This window comes from Carcharhinus amblyrhynchos, chromosome 1, assembly GCF_965287045.1.
Source record: "Carcharhinus amblyrhynchos chromosome 1, sCarAmb.v2.hapA, whole genome shotgun sequence".
Lineage (NCBI taxonomy): Eukaryota > Metazoa > Chordata > Chondrichthyes > Carcharhiniformes > Carcharhinidae > Carcharhinus > Carcharhinus amblyrhynchos.
The window spans coordinates 32,717,316-32,735,338 of NC_137324.1; the positions used below are offsets into that span (position 1 = coordinate 32,717,316).

At 42.5% G+C, this 18,023-nt stretch overlaps 1 protein-coding gene across 1 annotated transcript in view; it reads right to left on the minus strand.

Moving 5' to 3' along the window:
* The window catches only part of cfap53 (cilia and flagella associated protein 53), a 46,864-nt gene that overhangs the window by 11,623 nt on the left and 17,218 nt on the right, over window positions 1–18,023 (minus strand). Inside the window, exons 4-6 of the mRNA XM_080197530.1 lie at window positions 8,530–8,833; window positions 5,191–5,409; window positions 4,460–4,676 (exon numbers count right to left, since the gene is read on the minus strand). Of these exons, the coding sequence (XP_080053656.1) occupies window positions 4,460–4,676; window positions 5,191–5,409; window positions 8,530–8,833 (740 nt within the window). The remainder of the gene's footprint in view (window positions 1–4,459; window positions 4,677–5,190; window positions 5,410–8,529; window positions 8,834–18,023) is intronic.

Consider the following 18,023-nt stretch of genomic DNA (forward strand, 5'->3'; position numbering starts at 1 on the left):
CTATATACATTTGGAACTGAATGGTCTTATTAGCGAAGGACAGCACGGTTTTCAACAAGGGTGGTCATGTCTCAAGAACTTGATTTTTTGAGGAGGTGACAAAAATGACTGATAAGGGAACGGCTGTGGATGTTGTATACATGGACTTTCGTAAAGCATTCGACAAGGTCCCTCATGGCAGGCTGGTGCAACAAGTTAAATCACACGGGATCAAGAGTGAACGAGCGAAATGCATTCAAAACTGGCTTGGACATAGAAGACAGAGGGTAGCGGAAGGGCGTTTTTTTCCGAATGGAGGTCTGTAACTAGTGGTGTTCCGCAGAAATCAGTGCTGGGCCCTATGCTATTTGTAATATATATAAATGACTTGAAAGAAAAAGTAGCTGGTCTTATTAGCAAGTTTGCAGATGATTGACAGAGTTGCAGATAGTGATGAAGATTGTCAGCAAATACTGCAAAATATAGATAGGCTGGAAAATTAGGCAGAGAAATAGCGATAGAATTTAATCTGGGCACATGCGAAGTGATGCATTTTGGTAGATCCAATTCAGGTGGGAGCTATAAAATAAATGGCAGAACCATCAGGAGTATAGATACACAGAGAAACCTGGGAGTACAGGTCCACAGGTCATTAAAAATGGCAGCACAGGTGGAAAAGGTAGTGAAGAAAGCACATGGCATGTTTGCCTTCATCGGCCAGGGCATCGGGTATACAAATTGGCAAATCATGTTACAGTTACATAAAATGTTGGTTAGGCCACATATGGAATACTGTGAACAATTCTGGTCGCCACACTACCAGATGGATGTGGAGACTTCAGAGGGAGTACAGAAAAGGTTTGTAACAGGCTGTTGCCTGGAATGGGGGATATTATGAAGAGAGATTGATAAACTGGAATTATTCTCTCTGGATAGACGGAGGCTGAGGGCCAACTTGATAGAAGTTTATAAAATTATGCGGGGCATGAATAAGGTGTACAGTTGGAAGTTTTTTCCCAGGGCAGAAATGGCAAATACAATTACAGAGGAGGTGATGGCCTAGTAGTATTATTGCTTGACTATTAATCCAGAAACTCAGATAATGTTCTGGAGACCTGGGTTCAAATCCTTCCACGGTTGATGGTGGAATTTGAATTCAATAAAAATATCTGGAATTATAAATATACTAATGACCATGAAACCATTGTTGATTGTCAGAAAAACCTATCTGGTTTACTAATGTTCTTTAGTGAAGGAAACCTGCTGTCCTTAGCTGGACTGGCCTACACATCACTCCAGGGCCACAGACTTTGACAAAAGTTCAGCTGGACTCAAAATGTCAGCTCTTTTCTCTCCTTACAGATTCTGCCAGACCTGCTGAGACTTTCCAGCATTTTTTCTTTTGGTTTCAGATTCCAGCATCCGCAGTAATTTGCTTTTATCCAATGGTTGACTCTCAACTGCCGTCTGAAATGGCCTCACAAGCCGTTCATTTACATAAGAACATAAGAAATAGGAGCAAGAGTATGCCATCTGGCCCTTCGAGCCTGCCCCGCCATTCAATAAGATCATGGCTGATCTGTCGTGGCTCAGTTCCACATTCCCGCCCTCTCCCCATAATCCTTAATCCCCTCTCTTATCAAAAACCCATCAACCCGCTTCTTAAAAATATTTAGCGAGGTAGCCTCCACCACTTCAACGGGCAGCGAATTCCAGAGATTCACCACCCTTTAAGTGAAGAAGTTCTTCCTCAACTCCGTTCTAAACCGCCCCCCCTTTATTTTGAGGCTGTGCCCCCTAGTCCTACTGTCCTTTCTGAGCGGGAAGAGTCTCTCCACCTCTATCCTATCCATCCCATTCATCATCTTATACGTCTCAATGAGATCTCCCCTCATTCTTCTAAACTCTAACAAGTACAAGCCCAGTTTATTCAGCCTCTCCTCATAGCTCAACCCCTTCAACTCCGACATCAGCCTAGTAAACCTCCTCTGCACTCCCTCCAAGGCCAAAATATCCTTGCATAAGTATGGCACCCAAAACTGCACACAGTACTCCAGCTGCGGCCTCACCAATGCCCTATATAGCCGCAGCAAGACCTCCCTACTTTTATATTCAATCCCCCTCGCTATGAAGGCCAGCATCCCATTCGCCTTCCTGACCACCTGCTGCACCTGCAAGCTGGGTTTTTGCGACTCATGCACAAGGACCCCGAGGTCCCTCTGCACCGTTGCCTGCTGCAGTTTTTCTCCACGTAAGTAATAATCCTTCCTACCATTATTCCTACCAAAGTGGACCACCTCGCACTTGCCAACATTAAATTCCATTTGCCAGTTCCTGGCCCATTCGCCCAGCCTATCTAGATCCTTCTGCAGACTCTCCACACCCTCCGCACAATTTGCCTTTCCACCAATCTTGGTGTCATCAGCAAATTTCGACACCCTACACTCAGTTCCCTCCTCCAGATCATCTATATAAATGGTAAATAGCTGAGGCCCCAGCACCGACCCCTGAGGCACTCCACTAGTCACCATCCGCCAATCCGAATAGCACCCATTGACCCCCACTCTCTGCCTCCTATTTGACAACCAGTCCTCTATCCACGCTAACACCCTACCCTCAACTCCACGTCCCCTGACCTTCTGCAATAACCTCTTGTGAGGTACCTTGTCAAACGCCTTCTGAAAATCAAGAAAGACCACATCCACCGGCTCTCCTCTATCCACCGCCCTAGACACATCCTCATAGAACTCAAGGAAATTTGTCAGACACGACTTCCCCTTAACAGAACCGTGCTGCATCTGCTCTATCAAGCAATTCCCCTCAAGATGCCTCGCTATTTCCTCCTTGATGACGGATTCTAACATTTTACCTACAACAGACGTTAAACTAACAGGCCTATAATTCCCCGCCTTTTGCCTGGCACCCTTCTTAAACAACGGCGTAACATTAGCCGTTTTCCAATCTTCCGGCACTTCCCCGGAATCCAGCAACGTCTGGAAAATAACCACCAAGGCATCCACTATCACCTCCGCCATTTCTTTCAGAATCCTCGGATGCATTCCATCCGGTCCTGGGGACTTGTCCACAATCAGCCCCTCCAGTCTGTCGAGCACCGCCTCTCTAGTAACAGTAATGTCATTGAGACCCTCCAGTCCTACCAACTTTCCATCTCTAACACCTGGCAAATTATTTACGTCCTCCTCCGTGAAGACCGAAACAAAAAAGTTATTCAAGACCTCAGTCATTTCCCCATCCCCTACCACTAAGTTCCCCTTCTCATCCTCTAAGGGTCCAACGTTCACCCTAGCCAGCCTCTTCCTTTTTATATACTTATAAAAACTCTTGCTATCCTTTTTTATATTAAGCGCTAGCCCAGCTTCATTGTTTCTCCTACCCTTCTTTATCAATTTCTTTGTCAATCTTTGTTGACATTTAAACCTCTCCCAATCCTCTTCTCGCCCACTACTCTTACTCTAAACGCCTCCGCTTTTAATTTAACACTTTCCTTCACCTCCTTCGTTATCCACAGCTGATTACCTCTCCTCCTACGGTCCTTTTTGACCATTGGAATAAATTTCTGCTGAGCACCAAGAAAGATCTCCTTAAAAATCCTCCACTGCTCCTCAGCAGACCTACCTTGCAACGCGCTCCCCCAGTCCACATTCGCCAATTCCTCTCTCATCCTACCGTACTCCCCTCTGTTCAAACAAAGGACGCGTGTCCGGGAACCCACTTTCTCCTCCTCCATCTGCACCAGAAACTCCACCATACAGTGATCACTCTCCCCAAGAGGATCCTTCACCGCAAGGTCCCTGATTCTACCCGCCTCATTACATAACGCCAGATCCAAGACAGCTCACTCCCTCGTCGGCTCCAACACACACTGTTCAAGGAAACTATCCCGGCAGCATTCCAAGAACTCCTCCTCGAGCCCACCGCATCCAACATGGGTCGACCAATCAATATGCAGATTGAAATCCCCCATAACTACGGCCATCCCATTCCCTTGTATCAATCGCTACAAAGTTTCAACTAAGAAATGAAACCAGGCAGACCACCTGGCATCAACCTAGGCACCAGAAAAGATAATGACAAAACAAACAGTCCTGCAAAGTCCTCCTTACTAACATCTGGGGGTTAGTGCCAAAATTGGGAGAGCTGTCTCACAGACTAGTCAAGCAACAGCCTGACATAGTCATGTTCACAGAATAATATCTTGCAGATAACACACCAGGCACTTCCATTACCATCCCTGGATATGTCTGAACCACTGGCATCCTTACTGCCAACTGCAGAGGCAACTGTCCATGATAACAGGTGTCAGGCAATGATGGGTGATTTAACTTTACCCTGGACAGGAATCTTTTGAGTGTTGGTAGGATTTTAGATTGACTAACCCATTTTCTTGCTTACAGAATCAAATATATAATTTGACAAGGTAATAAGAAATGTTTGAGGAAAGGCTAAATAAATGACTTACAATATTCCTGAATTTGAATCTTGCGTGTTTCCATCACTTCCTTCTTGAGCCTATCTAGAGCCTCTTTCTTTAGGCGAGTCTGTTCATTGCGTTTGGCCCAAATTTTCTCCATATCCTCATCAATAATCCGATTTGCTTCCTCTTCATGATGCCTTTCATCATCTGCCTTCTGAGTCAAGTATTTTCGATACATCTGCATTTCTCTTCGCAGGTCCAGCTATGAGATAATTATTTTTAAATGAACAAAATTGTGAGCAAAATTAGATTTTCCTCTTGCTCTCCAATGCAAGCCAACATCCGCACTTGTGGTGTATGTATGCACACATTGTCATTAGATGGAGATAGAATCTAACTAAGGAGTGTTTAACATTGGATAAAATTGAGGCCAGCCCAAGGAACAGAAATACAGCACCTGAGTGGCAGCATTGTTAGAGAGGAACAGAGCTATAATGTAGGCATGGTTGGAGTGACAGAGAACATTCCAAAACAACCACACTGAACAACCGAAGTAAAGGCCTCATGGCCAGTGCAGAGGATGAAGACTGAGAAATTGCAGAGAAGTTTGAAACAACTTTCTAAGCAATTTAAGTAAATTAGGTATTTATAAGTATTAAATAAGAAAATAATAAATATGAGGATTACTGAGATAATACTACATGTGATAAAGTGACATAGACATGCATACATTTTCCTTTTATATCTTGTGGTACAGTGTGAATCATCTCACTTACCTTTTTCTGCAATTGTTCCTTGGCATCATCAGCACTTTCCTTCAGTGCATGTTCCTTTATCTTTGCATCAAGTGCCCGCTCCTCTGCCTCCTCTTTCGCTAATCGTTTTTGCTTCAGTGCCATTGATTTGTTCAAACTATCCCGGAATTCCTTCTGTTTCTGAGCCTTCTCCCTTGCTAGCCGTTCATCTTCCAACTTTAAAAGACGTTGTTTTTCTCTCTGTGACAAGTGTACAGCTCTAATAAGAAAGGTTGCTGATCTCTAACACTTTCTATGCTTCTGGGATATATCTAAAATAATTCTAAAAAACTTATGAAAATATTGATGCCAAATTTTGATATCTGGTGCAAAACATTTTCACAATAGCTTAGATAAACCCCCTCAAAAAGGTGAATATTTATTAAGCTGAAATGTGAACTGTGTTTCCCTTCATTAAATGCTGCATGACTTGCTGATCAATTGCAGCATTTTCTGCCCATGTTTTTTGTAAGTTCCATTCAGCTTTGAAAGTGCAGAGCCTCAGCCTTCTCATTATCAGCCCATGTCAGAATGAATGACTGGAACAGTGATTTCCTACATGAGCCGTTCCCAGTTTCCAGGCCCATAAGAAACCCCAATATATGATTGGAGGCCAGTATGCCAAAAGTGGCTACCACAGGCTGGGGAAGCATCCTGGACTGCCAAATATCCCCTTTAAAATAATGTTTAAATTGTATGGGAGATAGGTGAGGTGAATCCATGGATCTTTGGGGTGAGATATTTGCACATTAACCCCACAAAATTGTTTGGCGGACACCAATAGTTAAAATGTAGGCTTTAGTGCTGAAACTGCAGCCCAAATAGTTTCAAGCACATTATTTTGAAAATCATTCTTCTTAGTCAGTTTATCCTTCTAGAAGATAATCATTACGAATCTTTATCCCACAATGAGAACTTGACTTAAATAAAATAACCTGAATTTCATTTTATATGAAAATTTTTCTGGTTGATCTTCCACTAGATTGTTGCACCCACATTCAGCTGCATATCCAGCCTGTGAAAACCAGGCAGCTCAGAGCAAAGATGGACAGGACTCTGTTTTGCTGAAGCTATAATTGTTTTCTATTGCACTTTACTTCCGGTGGTATGGATCAGGGAGGTGCCCACCTCAAAAATGTGGGCACCTCATTTATGTTAATTTAGGGGCAGGAACATCTGCACATTATTCCCTGCTGTAGAATTAAAACCATGCGAAATGAACATTCAGGTTTGAGAAATATTTTGATTGTTTGAAAAGGGCACAGTATTCTTGTGTATTTTAGATATTTTTTATTTTCTTAGGCAGGTCTTTATGTTCTCATAAATCCTTGTGCCAATTGTTATAATTGATTATTCACTTTGATCCCTACATTATTATTGTCAGTAATGGGAATTGCTGTATGTTTGGAAAAAGAGAAGGAATAACAAATAATTGCCAAGCATATGTGGCTGCATAAAGATGTCTCTGCCCACCCTCTGATATCTTCATATTTGCATGTAAAGGCAGAGATCTTTGCTTCGGCAGCTGCTCATTGTATAAAGCAGCTTCTCTTCCTAATGTAAACTAGGACAGTATTCCCAATGGTGCCACTAAGATGTATGAATGCCTGAGTAGTAGTATTGTATGCTTTCCTGGAAGAATCAGAATATGCCATGTGTTCAGTGGTACACTATGCTCGAGTGATTGGTCACACTAGAAAAATGCCGCCGAATTCAGATCTGAAACATACTTTGTGATAACCACAGACGGCCACCTTCACAGGTCTGGATCAGCAGTGAGGCAGACACAGATTTGCACTGTCTCTGTAAAAAAAGCCTTCAGCTACCATACACCATGAGGTTGAGACAATCATTGACACCACTTGTCAGCTAGTCGCTGAAACTTGACTCCTCCATACAGACATACTACGGTGTTAACTTGTGGGGTGGTATTGTGATAGATTTCCCAATAACCATCTCATGTAGCACTACCTCACTTCAGCACTTCCCTGCAGCCTGTGGCTGGATGTTATTTACCAATGAATATGGATATACTTGAGGTCCTTCAGTACTTTTTCCCATATCCTCACACTTCCTTTTAATCATTAAGGACACTTACACACATTGTTCTACTCCCACTAATAGTGTGCTCCGTGCACCAATACATTTTGCGCCTGAAATTATGCAAATAAATCAATCTCAGACAAATAACTGGAAATAAATGTATTTCTCCCTAAAATCGGTCATCAATTATTCCAATCATGACTGTACTGATGTTAGAATAAATTTGGACTACAGTTTCTGGAAACTAGCATTTCAAATCCCACTTTCAGCTGAGATTTACAATGATTTCCCTGGCTGTCAGAGTTTAACTTCCCTGTAATAAAACAGAAAATGCTAGAAAAACTCAGCAGGTCTGGCAATATCTATGGACAGAGAAACAAAGTTAACATTTCAAATCCAATATTACTATTCAGAATTCCAGCACTTTCCATTTTTATTTCAGATCTCCAGTTCTGCAATATCTTGTTTTTTTTAGCTGCTCTATAGTTGGAAGACCAAAATCTCCTACAAGCAGTCTCTCCTATCAGTGTTAAAGTGCACCTCTTTCTCTCACAACAGTTTCACAATCCTCCCAATGTCAATTGTTGGTGGCAATGGTTTTCCTATACTCAAAAGGCTTTTTAAAATGGATGGAAGAAACGAGGTTCTAAAAATAAAGGAAAAACATAAATAAAAGTCTTCTGAGTATAGGACATATAAAAAAAATTCCTCTCCTTAAAGATCATTAAGCTTACCCTAAATAATAATGTCTTTTAGATTCAGAAGGTCTCAAGTTCAATTCCTGATCAATGCTGAATTAGCTGACTGTAGTAAGATGGTGATGGATTTATCTTTGGGTTAGGGTTGGGGAAGAATGACCATGATTCCCATCTGATTACTATCATGCTGAAAAATCCATGTATATGGACTGACAATATCTGTAACAACCAAATTGCTTAAACAAAGATTCACACTTGAACAATGGCTACCAAGGTGAAAAAAAATTCACCCAACATCCATGCCTGTACCTAGCAAGGAATCAATGGCCCAGGAGTTTGACAGCAAAGGTCTTCAAGATGATGGGTCTTGTAATTCAGGTGTGAAGGCTGTACCTTGCAATCATGATTGACCCAGACTGAATTTCTAGGCCATCATCTTTAGGACCAGTAGTTAAAAATTGACATAGAGAAGAAAAAATGTGAGAGAACTGGCACCTCAAGTGGATGAGATGAAAACAAGACCAATAAAGAGGTGAGATAATGTGCATCCGTGCTCAGACAATTTACATTATTTTCTTACCATAATCTTTGCATCTTCTTGAATCTGTCGTTTCTGATCCATGCGCTTAGCATCATTTTCTGCCATTTGTTGCTGTAGACCAGCCTGGACTTCTTGCTGTTTCTCATATTGCTCCTTCATTTCTCTTTCTGTCCTCTCCTCTTTAGCAAGCCAATCCTTCTCCCACAATTCTTGATAGACTTGCTCTTCTTCCTTCTGCTGATTCTGCAGTTTCTTGTTGAACTCTATTTGCGCCTCCCTATCCTTGACCAACTCTAGCTCTCGCTGATGTGATAGCTTTGTCTGCAACTCCTCACATTGCTCTCTGAAATATATATATATATATATATAGACATGAGTCACAGCAGAGTAATGGAAATACTGATACAATTGAAACATTCTGATATAAATAGTTTGAATATGGTAACAGTGGTTATGTTATTGGACTTAATGAAAGATCTTGGACTTTTCAATAAAAAATGTTAACGTATAGTATGCAATTTTAATAAATGTTTTAAGAATGACTATAAAAATGTATTTGAAACTCTCCCTTACTTGGTATTGTCATGAAGAGAAGTCAGAATTTGGTAAAATCAGTTAATTGATCATGTCCTCCCAAGGATCATTGGCATTTTTCCTGAGTTAACAAACAGGATGTGTCAGCAAGACTGACCTTAGTAAGAAGAAACATTGCTAACAGTTGCAGAGAAAATAGAGATCTACGGATCTGGTAAAAAATGCTTTGGTGTTCAAAGTTCCAAAACAAACCCATATTCAGTATGATGACCATACAGCTGATTTTTTTCAGACAAAAGTGGAGGGAACAGCATATTTCACAAGGGTTTTCAGAGGATTGTGTGCAATATTAAGACAAGAAAGCATAGGAGACAAACCTACTTATTCTTACAGGAACAAACAACTTGATGAATTATTTGCCTTCAGTTGCATTTGTTAGGAAAATATTGTCTGAGAAGCTGTGACTTTATTTGCATGGCTCCAAATGACAGCTTCAAGTTGGGATCTGAATATTCATGGAGACATAACATTTTGGAAGGACAGAAAGCTAGGAAAAAGTGAAGGATTAATGAGGATGATATTAATACAACAGAAGGGGATACAATTTTAAAGATCAAAATGTAGAATTAGTTTATGTAGTGATAAGGAATAGCAAAGGTAAGAAGTCACTTGTGAGAGTACATTACAGGCCCCCTAGTATTAAAATGAATTGTAGGTCGGTGTATCCAGGAAAAAATAGTGAGGGGTTGTGAGAAAGGTACGGTGATAAACATGGGTGATTTTTTTTAATATATACATCTTTATTAAGATTTTCAATTTCCTTTTACAGATAACAAAACACGGTGGCACAGTGGACAGCACTGCTGCCTCACTGTGCCAGCGACCCAGCACAGTTCAATTCCCGGGTTCGATTCTTGGCTTGGATCAGAGTCTACAAATTCTCCCCATGCCTCTATGGGTTTCCTCTGGGTTCTCTAGTTTCCTCCCATAGTCCAAAAGACATGCTAGATGCACTGGCCATGCTAAATTCTCCCTCAGTGTACCCGAACAGGCACCAGAGTGTATTGACTAGGGGATTTAGCAATAACTTCATTGCAGCGTTAATGTCTGCCTACTTGTGATGCTAATTAATTAATAAAAGAAAGTTGGGATGACCAAAGATATTCAGGAAACCACAAGAAGGAAAAGAGAGGCATTAGTGGAGTATAGAAAGTGCAGGGTGGAATTAAGAAAGCAATTAGGAATGGAAAGGGGGGGTATGAGAAAGTTCTGGCTGGTAAAAGTAGGGAAAATCCCAAGATATTCTATAAGTATATCAATGGGAAGAGGATAACCAGGAAAAGAGTGGGGCCCATTAGAGACCAAGGGGGTAATCTGTGGGTGGAGCCAGAGTACATCAGTAGAATGAATGCAAATGAAGGGATAGAATTTTGGGAGAGAGACTGCAAGGTTCTTTAGCAAATTGACATAGGGAAGGACAAAGCATTGAAGGTATTGGTAGGTTTAAAAGGGTGGACAAATTTCCAGATCCAGATGAATTGTTTGTCCCAGATTTCTGTGGCAGACAAGGGAAGAAACTGCAGGGCTCTCACCCAAATTTTTAATTCTTTTCTGATCACAAGATAGGTGCCAGAGGACTGGGGAATAGCTAATATGGTTCTGCTATTTAAGAAGGGTTGTAGAGATAAACCAGGGAACTACAGACCAGTGAGTCTCATGTTGGCAGTAAGGAACCACTGGAGAAAATTACAAAGGAAAGAAGCTGTCTGCACTTGGAGGCAAAGCTTGATCAGGAATAGTCAGCCTGGCTTTGTCAGAGGCAGGTTATGCCAAACAAATTTGATTGAATTTTTTTGAGGAGGTGACTAGGTGCATCGATGAGGGTACTGCAGTTGATATAGTTCATATGGATTTCAGCAAAGCCTTTGACAAGGGAGATTTGTAAAGAAGCACATGGGATACAGGGTAATTTGACAACGTGGATTCAAAATTGGCTTAGTTGTAGCAGACAGAGGGTGATGACAGAAGACTGCTTCAGTGACTAGAAGCCAGTGTTCAGTAGTGTACCACAGGGGTCTGTGCTGGACCATTTATATAAATGACATAGATAACTATGAGGAGTAGGATTAGTAAATTTGCAGATGACACAAAGATTGGCAGGTAGTTAACAGTGAAGAGGAGTATCTTGGGCTACAAGAAGATATAGACAGAATGGTCAAATGGGCAGATAAGTGGCAGAAGGAGTTTCATCCTGAAAAGTATGAGATGATATACTTTGGAAGGGGTAATTTGACAAGGAAATATTCAATGAATAGCACGACACCAGGAAATTCTGAGGAACAAAAAGGCCTTGGTGTGTTTGTCCATAGATTTCTGAAGGTGGAAGAGAATGTTAGTGGGGTTGGACACTTGTCTTTATCAATTAAGACATTGATTACAAAAGCAGGGAGGTTATGTTGGAATTGTATGGAACTTGGGTGAGGCCACAGCTAGAGTACTATGGCAGTTCTGGTCGCCACATTATAGGAAGGATATGATTGCACTGAAGAGGATGCAGAGGAAATTCACCAGGATGGTGCTTGGGATGGAACATTTAAATTATGAAGAGAGGTTGGATATATTTGGGTTGTTTTCATTAGAGCAGAGAAGACTGAGGGGTGACCTGATCAAAATGTACAAGATCAAGAGGGGCATGGATATGATGAATCGGGAGCAGCTGTTCCCCTTAGTTGAAGGGTCAGTCACACAGGGACACAGTTCAAGTTGTGGAGCAGGGGATTTAGGGAGGATTTGTGGTAAGACATTTTTACCTAGAGGGCAGTGACAGTCTGGAATATGCTGCCTGGGAAGATGGTGGAGGTGGGTTGCTTTTCATCCTTTAGAAAGTAGCAGGATGAATAGTTAGCATGTCATAATATTCAAGGCTTTGGGCCAAGCGCTGGTAATGGGATTAGATGGTAGGTCAGGTGTTTCTCACATGTCAGTGCAAATATAATGGGCTGAAGGGCCTTTGCTGCACTGGGAGATTCTGTGATTATACAGTACAACAAGGTCATTTTCAAACAAGTACAAATAGGAATAAAAATAAAAAAAACTCAACATGGTTGGTTTAGATTATTCATTTTATCCAGCACCTCCCACCATACAAGTAATGAGAGGATATATTGAAGGAAGTGGTGGGGATATCGGTATAGCAGGATAACAAGAAACAGCCACAATTGGCGCAGCAAGATACAACCAAACTCACAGGATAAGAGAAACAACGCTACAGAACTTAATACAGGAACAAGTCTTTAAAGTAGCTACTGTCAACCACAAAAAATGCAGGACATTAGCAGAGCTAAAATGATGATTAAACCACCAAGAATTTTTGTGCCACAATTGGATGTGCACCAAAACATGCTTCCATAAGAACATAAGAAAGAACATAAGAAATAGGAGCAGGAGTAGGCCATCTAGCCCTTCGAGCCTGCCCCGCCATTCAATAAGATCATGGCTGATCTGAAGTGGATCAGTTCCACTTTCCTGCTCTCTCCCCATAACCCTTAATTCCCTTGTCTATCAAAAACCTATCTACCCGTGACTTAAATATATTTAGCGAGGTAGCCTCCACCACTTCAACGGGCAGAGAATTCCAGAGATTCACCACCCTTTGAGTGAAGAAGTTCCTCCTCAACTCCGATCTAAACTGCACCCCCCCTTATCTTGAGGCTGTGCCCTCCAGTCCTGCTATCCTTTCTAAGCGGGAAGAATCTCTCTACCTCTACCCTATCCATCCCTTTCATTATCTTATACGTCTCTATAAGATCCCCCCTCATCCTCCTAAACTCCAACGAATACAGACCCAGTCTATTTAGTCTCTCTTCATAGTCCAACCCCTTCATCTCCGGTATCAGCCTAGTGAACCTCCTCTGCACTCCCTCCAAGGCCAAAATATCCTTGCGCAAGTGCGGCGACCAAAACTGCACACAGTACTCCAGCTGCGGCCTCACCAGTACCCTGTACAGTTGCAGCAAGACCTCCCTGCTTTTATATTCTATCCCCCTCGCTATAAAGGCCAGCATTCCATTCACCTTCTTGATCACCTGCTGCACCTGCAGACTGGGTTTTTGTGACTCATGCACAAGGACCCCCAGGTTCCTCTGCACCGTAGCATGCTGCAGCTTTTCGCCCTTTCGCCAGCTTTTCCCCTACGCTTAACTACCTTAGATGCCAGTGATACAATGCAATGTCTCCTCCCAGGTCTTTTTGTGCTATAACAGGAGTTAATCATAGGTCATATAACCCCAAAACATCTGGAACCTTAACAGGAAACCATCAAAGATTCTTTAACCCCAGTACAACAAAAGTACAAAAGAAATATGTGACACCAGATCTAAAGGGAGAGTTTCCTTATCCATTATAAGGACTTACAAGGCCTTACCCACCAACTCTAGACCATATCACGTGCCCACCACTCTGCTATGACACTACTCATCTTAACCATGAACAACGTAGAGGGTACCAAAAATATACTCCTTCATTGTAAATGCAAAGATTACAACACAAAAAGCAACCTACTAAATATCACACAACCCTAATGTCATAGAACCAACGTAGCACACACATCCCAGTAGAAAGAAGGAGGCCCATTATCAGTCCACAAACAAGAAAATATCTCTGCACTGCAAACACTGAATCCCAAAGATTTGAATTTGACACAGGGCCAAAAGCAAAATGGCAAGACTCCGTTACCCATCCCACTTCACCGATAGCACAAATCCAGGCTAAGATTAAGGCAAACTAAGATCTCCCTCACTCCACTAGCAGAGGATACGGGTGAATAAATTCCATCATAAGTAAACGAACATCCCCTATATTTCAAAGGATAACAGGTGATATACCCCATAGTGTTCATATATCATATACCCTTGTCAGGATAAAAGACAACATCATTAAATCAGAAGGACAATCACAAGAGATAAAAGTCCAGGATTAATGATGAACTGCAGATAATATAGCCATTCATGGAGCTTAAGGAGGCTAAAACCATGAGAGGATTGTCGAGCGACGTCAAGGATCCATCCAGATATTCCACTGAACTTGAAACTCCCAGCTTTCAAACCAAGACAGCATGACAGCCAGTTCTCAAATTCAGCTGGGAATTCATCCCCAGAAGAGGGATCGCCAGTGTCCTGGTACATGAATCACAGAACATTAGCATCTACGTACAGCAAGTGGTTAGGAAGGCAAATGAAATGTTGTAATCCATTGCAAGGAGAATGATATACAAAGATGAACTGCTGCAGCCCTTTATCCCTTTATTCCACTAGAGACCAATAATTGGTCTATCCTATCACTAAATGTATTCAGTGATGGAGCATTCACAACCCTCTGGAGCAGAGAATGTCAAAGATTTACAACCCTTTGAGTAAAGTAATTTACCCTCAGCTCAGTCCTAAATCATTGCCCCCTTATCCTGAGTTTGTCCCGTTAAGTTTTAGACTCCCCAATTAATGGAACCAAACTCTCACACCTATCAACCCACTTTAGAATTTTATAGGTTTCAATGGATTGCTCTCACTCTTCTAAACTGCAGGGAATATAAGCCTAATTTACTTAGCCTCATCATAAGACAACCTCCTCATTCCAGAGACCAATTCATGAAGCTTTGCTGGACCACCTCCAAAACAATTACATATTTTCTTAAATGTGGAGGCCAAAACTGGGCTAATGGTAAGATACTTGGTAGTGTAGATGAGCAGAGAGATCTCGGTGTCCATATGCATAGATCCCTGAAAGTTGACACCCAGGTTGATAGGGTTGTTAAGAAGGTGTAAGATATGTTAACTTTTATTGGTAGACGGATTAAGTTTAGGAGGTCATGTTGCAGCCGCACTTGGAGCCTTGTGTACCATTCTGGTCGCCTTATTATAGAAAGGATGTGGAAGCATTGGAAAGGGTGCAGAGGAGATTTATCAGGATGTTGCCTGTTGCGGTGGAAAGTCTTATGAGGTAAGGCTGAGGGACTTGAGGCTGTTTTCATTAGAGAGAAGAAGGTTAAGAGGTGACTTAATAGAGGCATATAAGATGATCAGAGGATTAGATACGGTGGACGGTGTGAACCTTTTTCCTCAGATGGAGATGGCTAGCAGGAGGGGACATAATTTTAAATAGAGGGGAGATAGATATAGGACAGATGTCAGATGTAGGTTCTTTACTCAGAGTAGTAAGAGTGTGGAATGACCTGCCTGCAACAGTAGTGGATTCACCAGCATTAAGGGCATTTAGATGGTCATTGGATAAACATTTGGATGATATTGAAATACTGTAGGTTAGATGGACTTTAGATTGGTTTCGCAGGTCGGCGCAACATCGAGGGCCGAAGGGCCTGTACTACGCTGTAATGTTCTATGTTCTATGTAAACCTGCAGGTGCAACAGGCGGTAAAGAAGGCAAATGGCATCTTGGCACTCATTGCGAGAGGTTTCGAGTACAGGAGCAGGGATGTATTGTTTGCAATTATACAGGGCTTTGGTGAGGCCACATGTCGAGTATTGTGTGCAGTTTTGGTCTTTTCTGAGGAAGGATGCTCTTGCTCTTGAGAGAGTGTAGCAAAGGCTTATTCCGGAGATGACAGGGCTGATGTATGAGGAGTGATTGACTCGCTTAGGATTGTTTTCACTGGAGTATGGATGAATGAGGAGCGATCTCCTAGAGACTTATAAAATTGTAACATGATTAGACAGGGTCGCTGCAGGGAAGATATTCCCGATAGTGGCCCATTGCCACAGGACTTCAAGGGTTGAACAGGACACTGATGATGATGATGGTGTTGAGACGAGCGCTTGATTTGGATTAAAGTGAGGGAGAGCTGCGCAGCGTCAGCCTCACTCTCTCTTCCCAATTCCCATCTCGATCCAGTGGCAAGACAAGACTCAAGACGGCTTGTGCATGGGTCCTTGTGCATGAGTCGCAAAAACCCAGTTTGCAGGTGCAGCAGGTGGTCAGGAAGGCGAATGGGATGCTGGCCTTCATAGCGAGGGGGATTGAGTATAGAAGTAGGGAGGTCTTGCTGCAGCTGTATAGGGCATTGGTGAGGCCGCAGCTGGAGTACTGTGTGCAGTTTTGGGCGCCGCACCTGCGCAGGGATGTTTTGGCCTTGGAGGGAGTGCAGAGGAGGTTTACTAGGCTGATACCGGAGTTGAGGGGGTTGAGCTATGAGGAGAGGCTGAATAAACTGGGCTTGTGCTCGTTGGAGTTTAGAAGAATGAGGGGAGATCTCATTGAGACGTATAAGATGATGAATGGGATGGATAGGATAGAGGTGGAGAGACTCTTCCCGCTCAAAAAAGACAGTAGGACTAGGGGGCACAGTCTCAAGATAAAGGGGAGGCGGTTTAGAACGGAGTTGAGGAGGAACTTCTTCATTCAAAGGGTGGTGAATCTCTGGAATTCTCTGCCCGTTGAAGTGGTGGAGGCTGCCTCGCTAAATATTTTTAAGAAGTGGGTTGATGGGTTCTTGATAAGAGAGGGGATTAAGGGTTATGGGGAGAGGGCGGGAAAGTGGAACTGAGCCACGACAGATCAGCCATGATCTTATTGAATGGCGGGGCAGGCTCGAAGGGCTAGATGGCCTACTCCTGCTCCTATTTCTTATGTTCTTATGTTCTTAAAACTGCACACAATATTCCAGATGTGATCTCATGAACTCCCGTGTCCCAGAGTCTGTATTGGCATTTAAGTTACCTGATTGTGTATCTATTTCTCATGTTGATAGACTTTTAGTATTAACAAGGGTCCAGTTCTGAAGAAACATTCTACTTTTTGGACCAAATGACTGCTGCTCTAAAAAAAATTCTAGTAAGAGTCGTTTAGAGCTAGTTTCCTAATGAATACAGGCAACTCTGTAATAAAGCAAAGGACAGAGGATTCAATGGGGTTATTGATAAGCCGACTGAAGATGACCGTACTTTTATTCAATTTGAGAGTCAAGACTGAAAAACGGACCTGAGATGGCAACCACAGTCACTTAAACCCGAGGAATTCATGGGTAATGGTTAATCAATGTTATTGGTATGATTCCAAGGAGGCAATTTTTCAGCCTTATCTGGTGCAGACCAGACCAATCCCAGAAAATAGCACGCTGCCCTAAAAATCGGTTTGTGCCTGGCACAAAATGGTTTGCAATCATCCTTTTCTCCAAGCTGCTGTGTTATTCCTTTATAGCATACTATTATTGATCTGAATATCAGATGAGTTTCTCCCAAGGCAGTCACTGCAAGCTGGACGATTTCCTGTCTCCCACTGCCTAACTTCAAAAGCGAAAATCCAGTCCATTTTATCTCTTCCTCTGGCAGGTAAAGTAGTACTCAATAACTACCATCCTAGAATCCTCAATATCTATCATCCTAGGGTATTAACGATGGAAAGATGGTCGGAGTTGAGGGCCTGAATGAGATCATTGTCGCTAGAGAGGTAGTGCTCGACAGACTAGTGGGACTGATGGTGGACAAGTCCCCAGGACCGGATGGAATGCATCCAGGGTTCTGAAAGAAATGGCGGGGGTGATATTGGATGCCTTAGTGATTATTTTCCAAACCTCGCTGGATTCCGGGGAAGTGCCGGAAGATTGGAAAACGGCTAATGTTACGCCACTGTTTAAAAAGGATAGCAGGCAAAAGGCAGGGAATTATAGGCCGGTTAGTTTAACGTCTGTTGTAGGAAAAATGCCTGAATCCGTCATCAAAGAAGAAATAGCGAGGCATCTTGAGAAGAATTGTTTGATAGAGCAGACGCAGCATGGATTCGTTAAGGGGAAGTCGTGTCTGACGAATTTATTGGAATTCTATGAGGATGTGTCTAGTGCGGTGGACGGAGGGGAACCGGTGGATGTGGTGTTTCTCGATTTTCAGAAGGCGTTTGATAAGGTGCCACACAAAAGGTTGTTACAGAAGGTTAGGGGGCATGGAGTTGGGGGTAAGGTGTTAGCGTGGATAGAGGATTGGCTGTCAAATAGG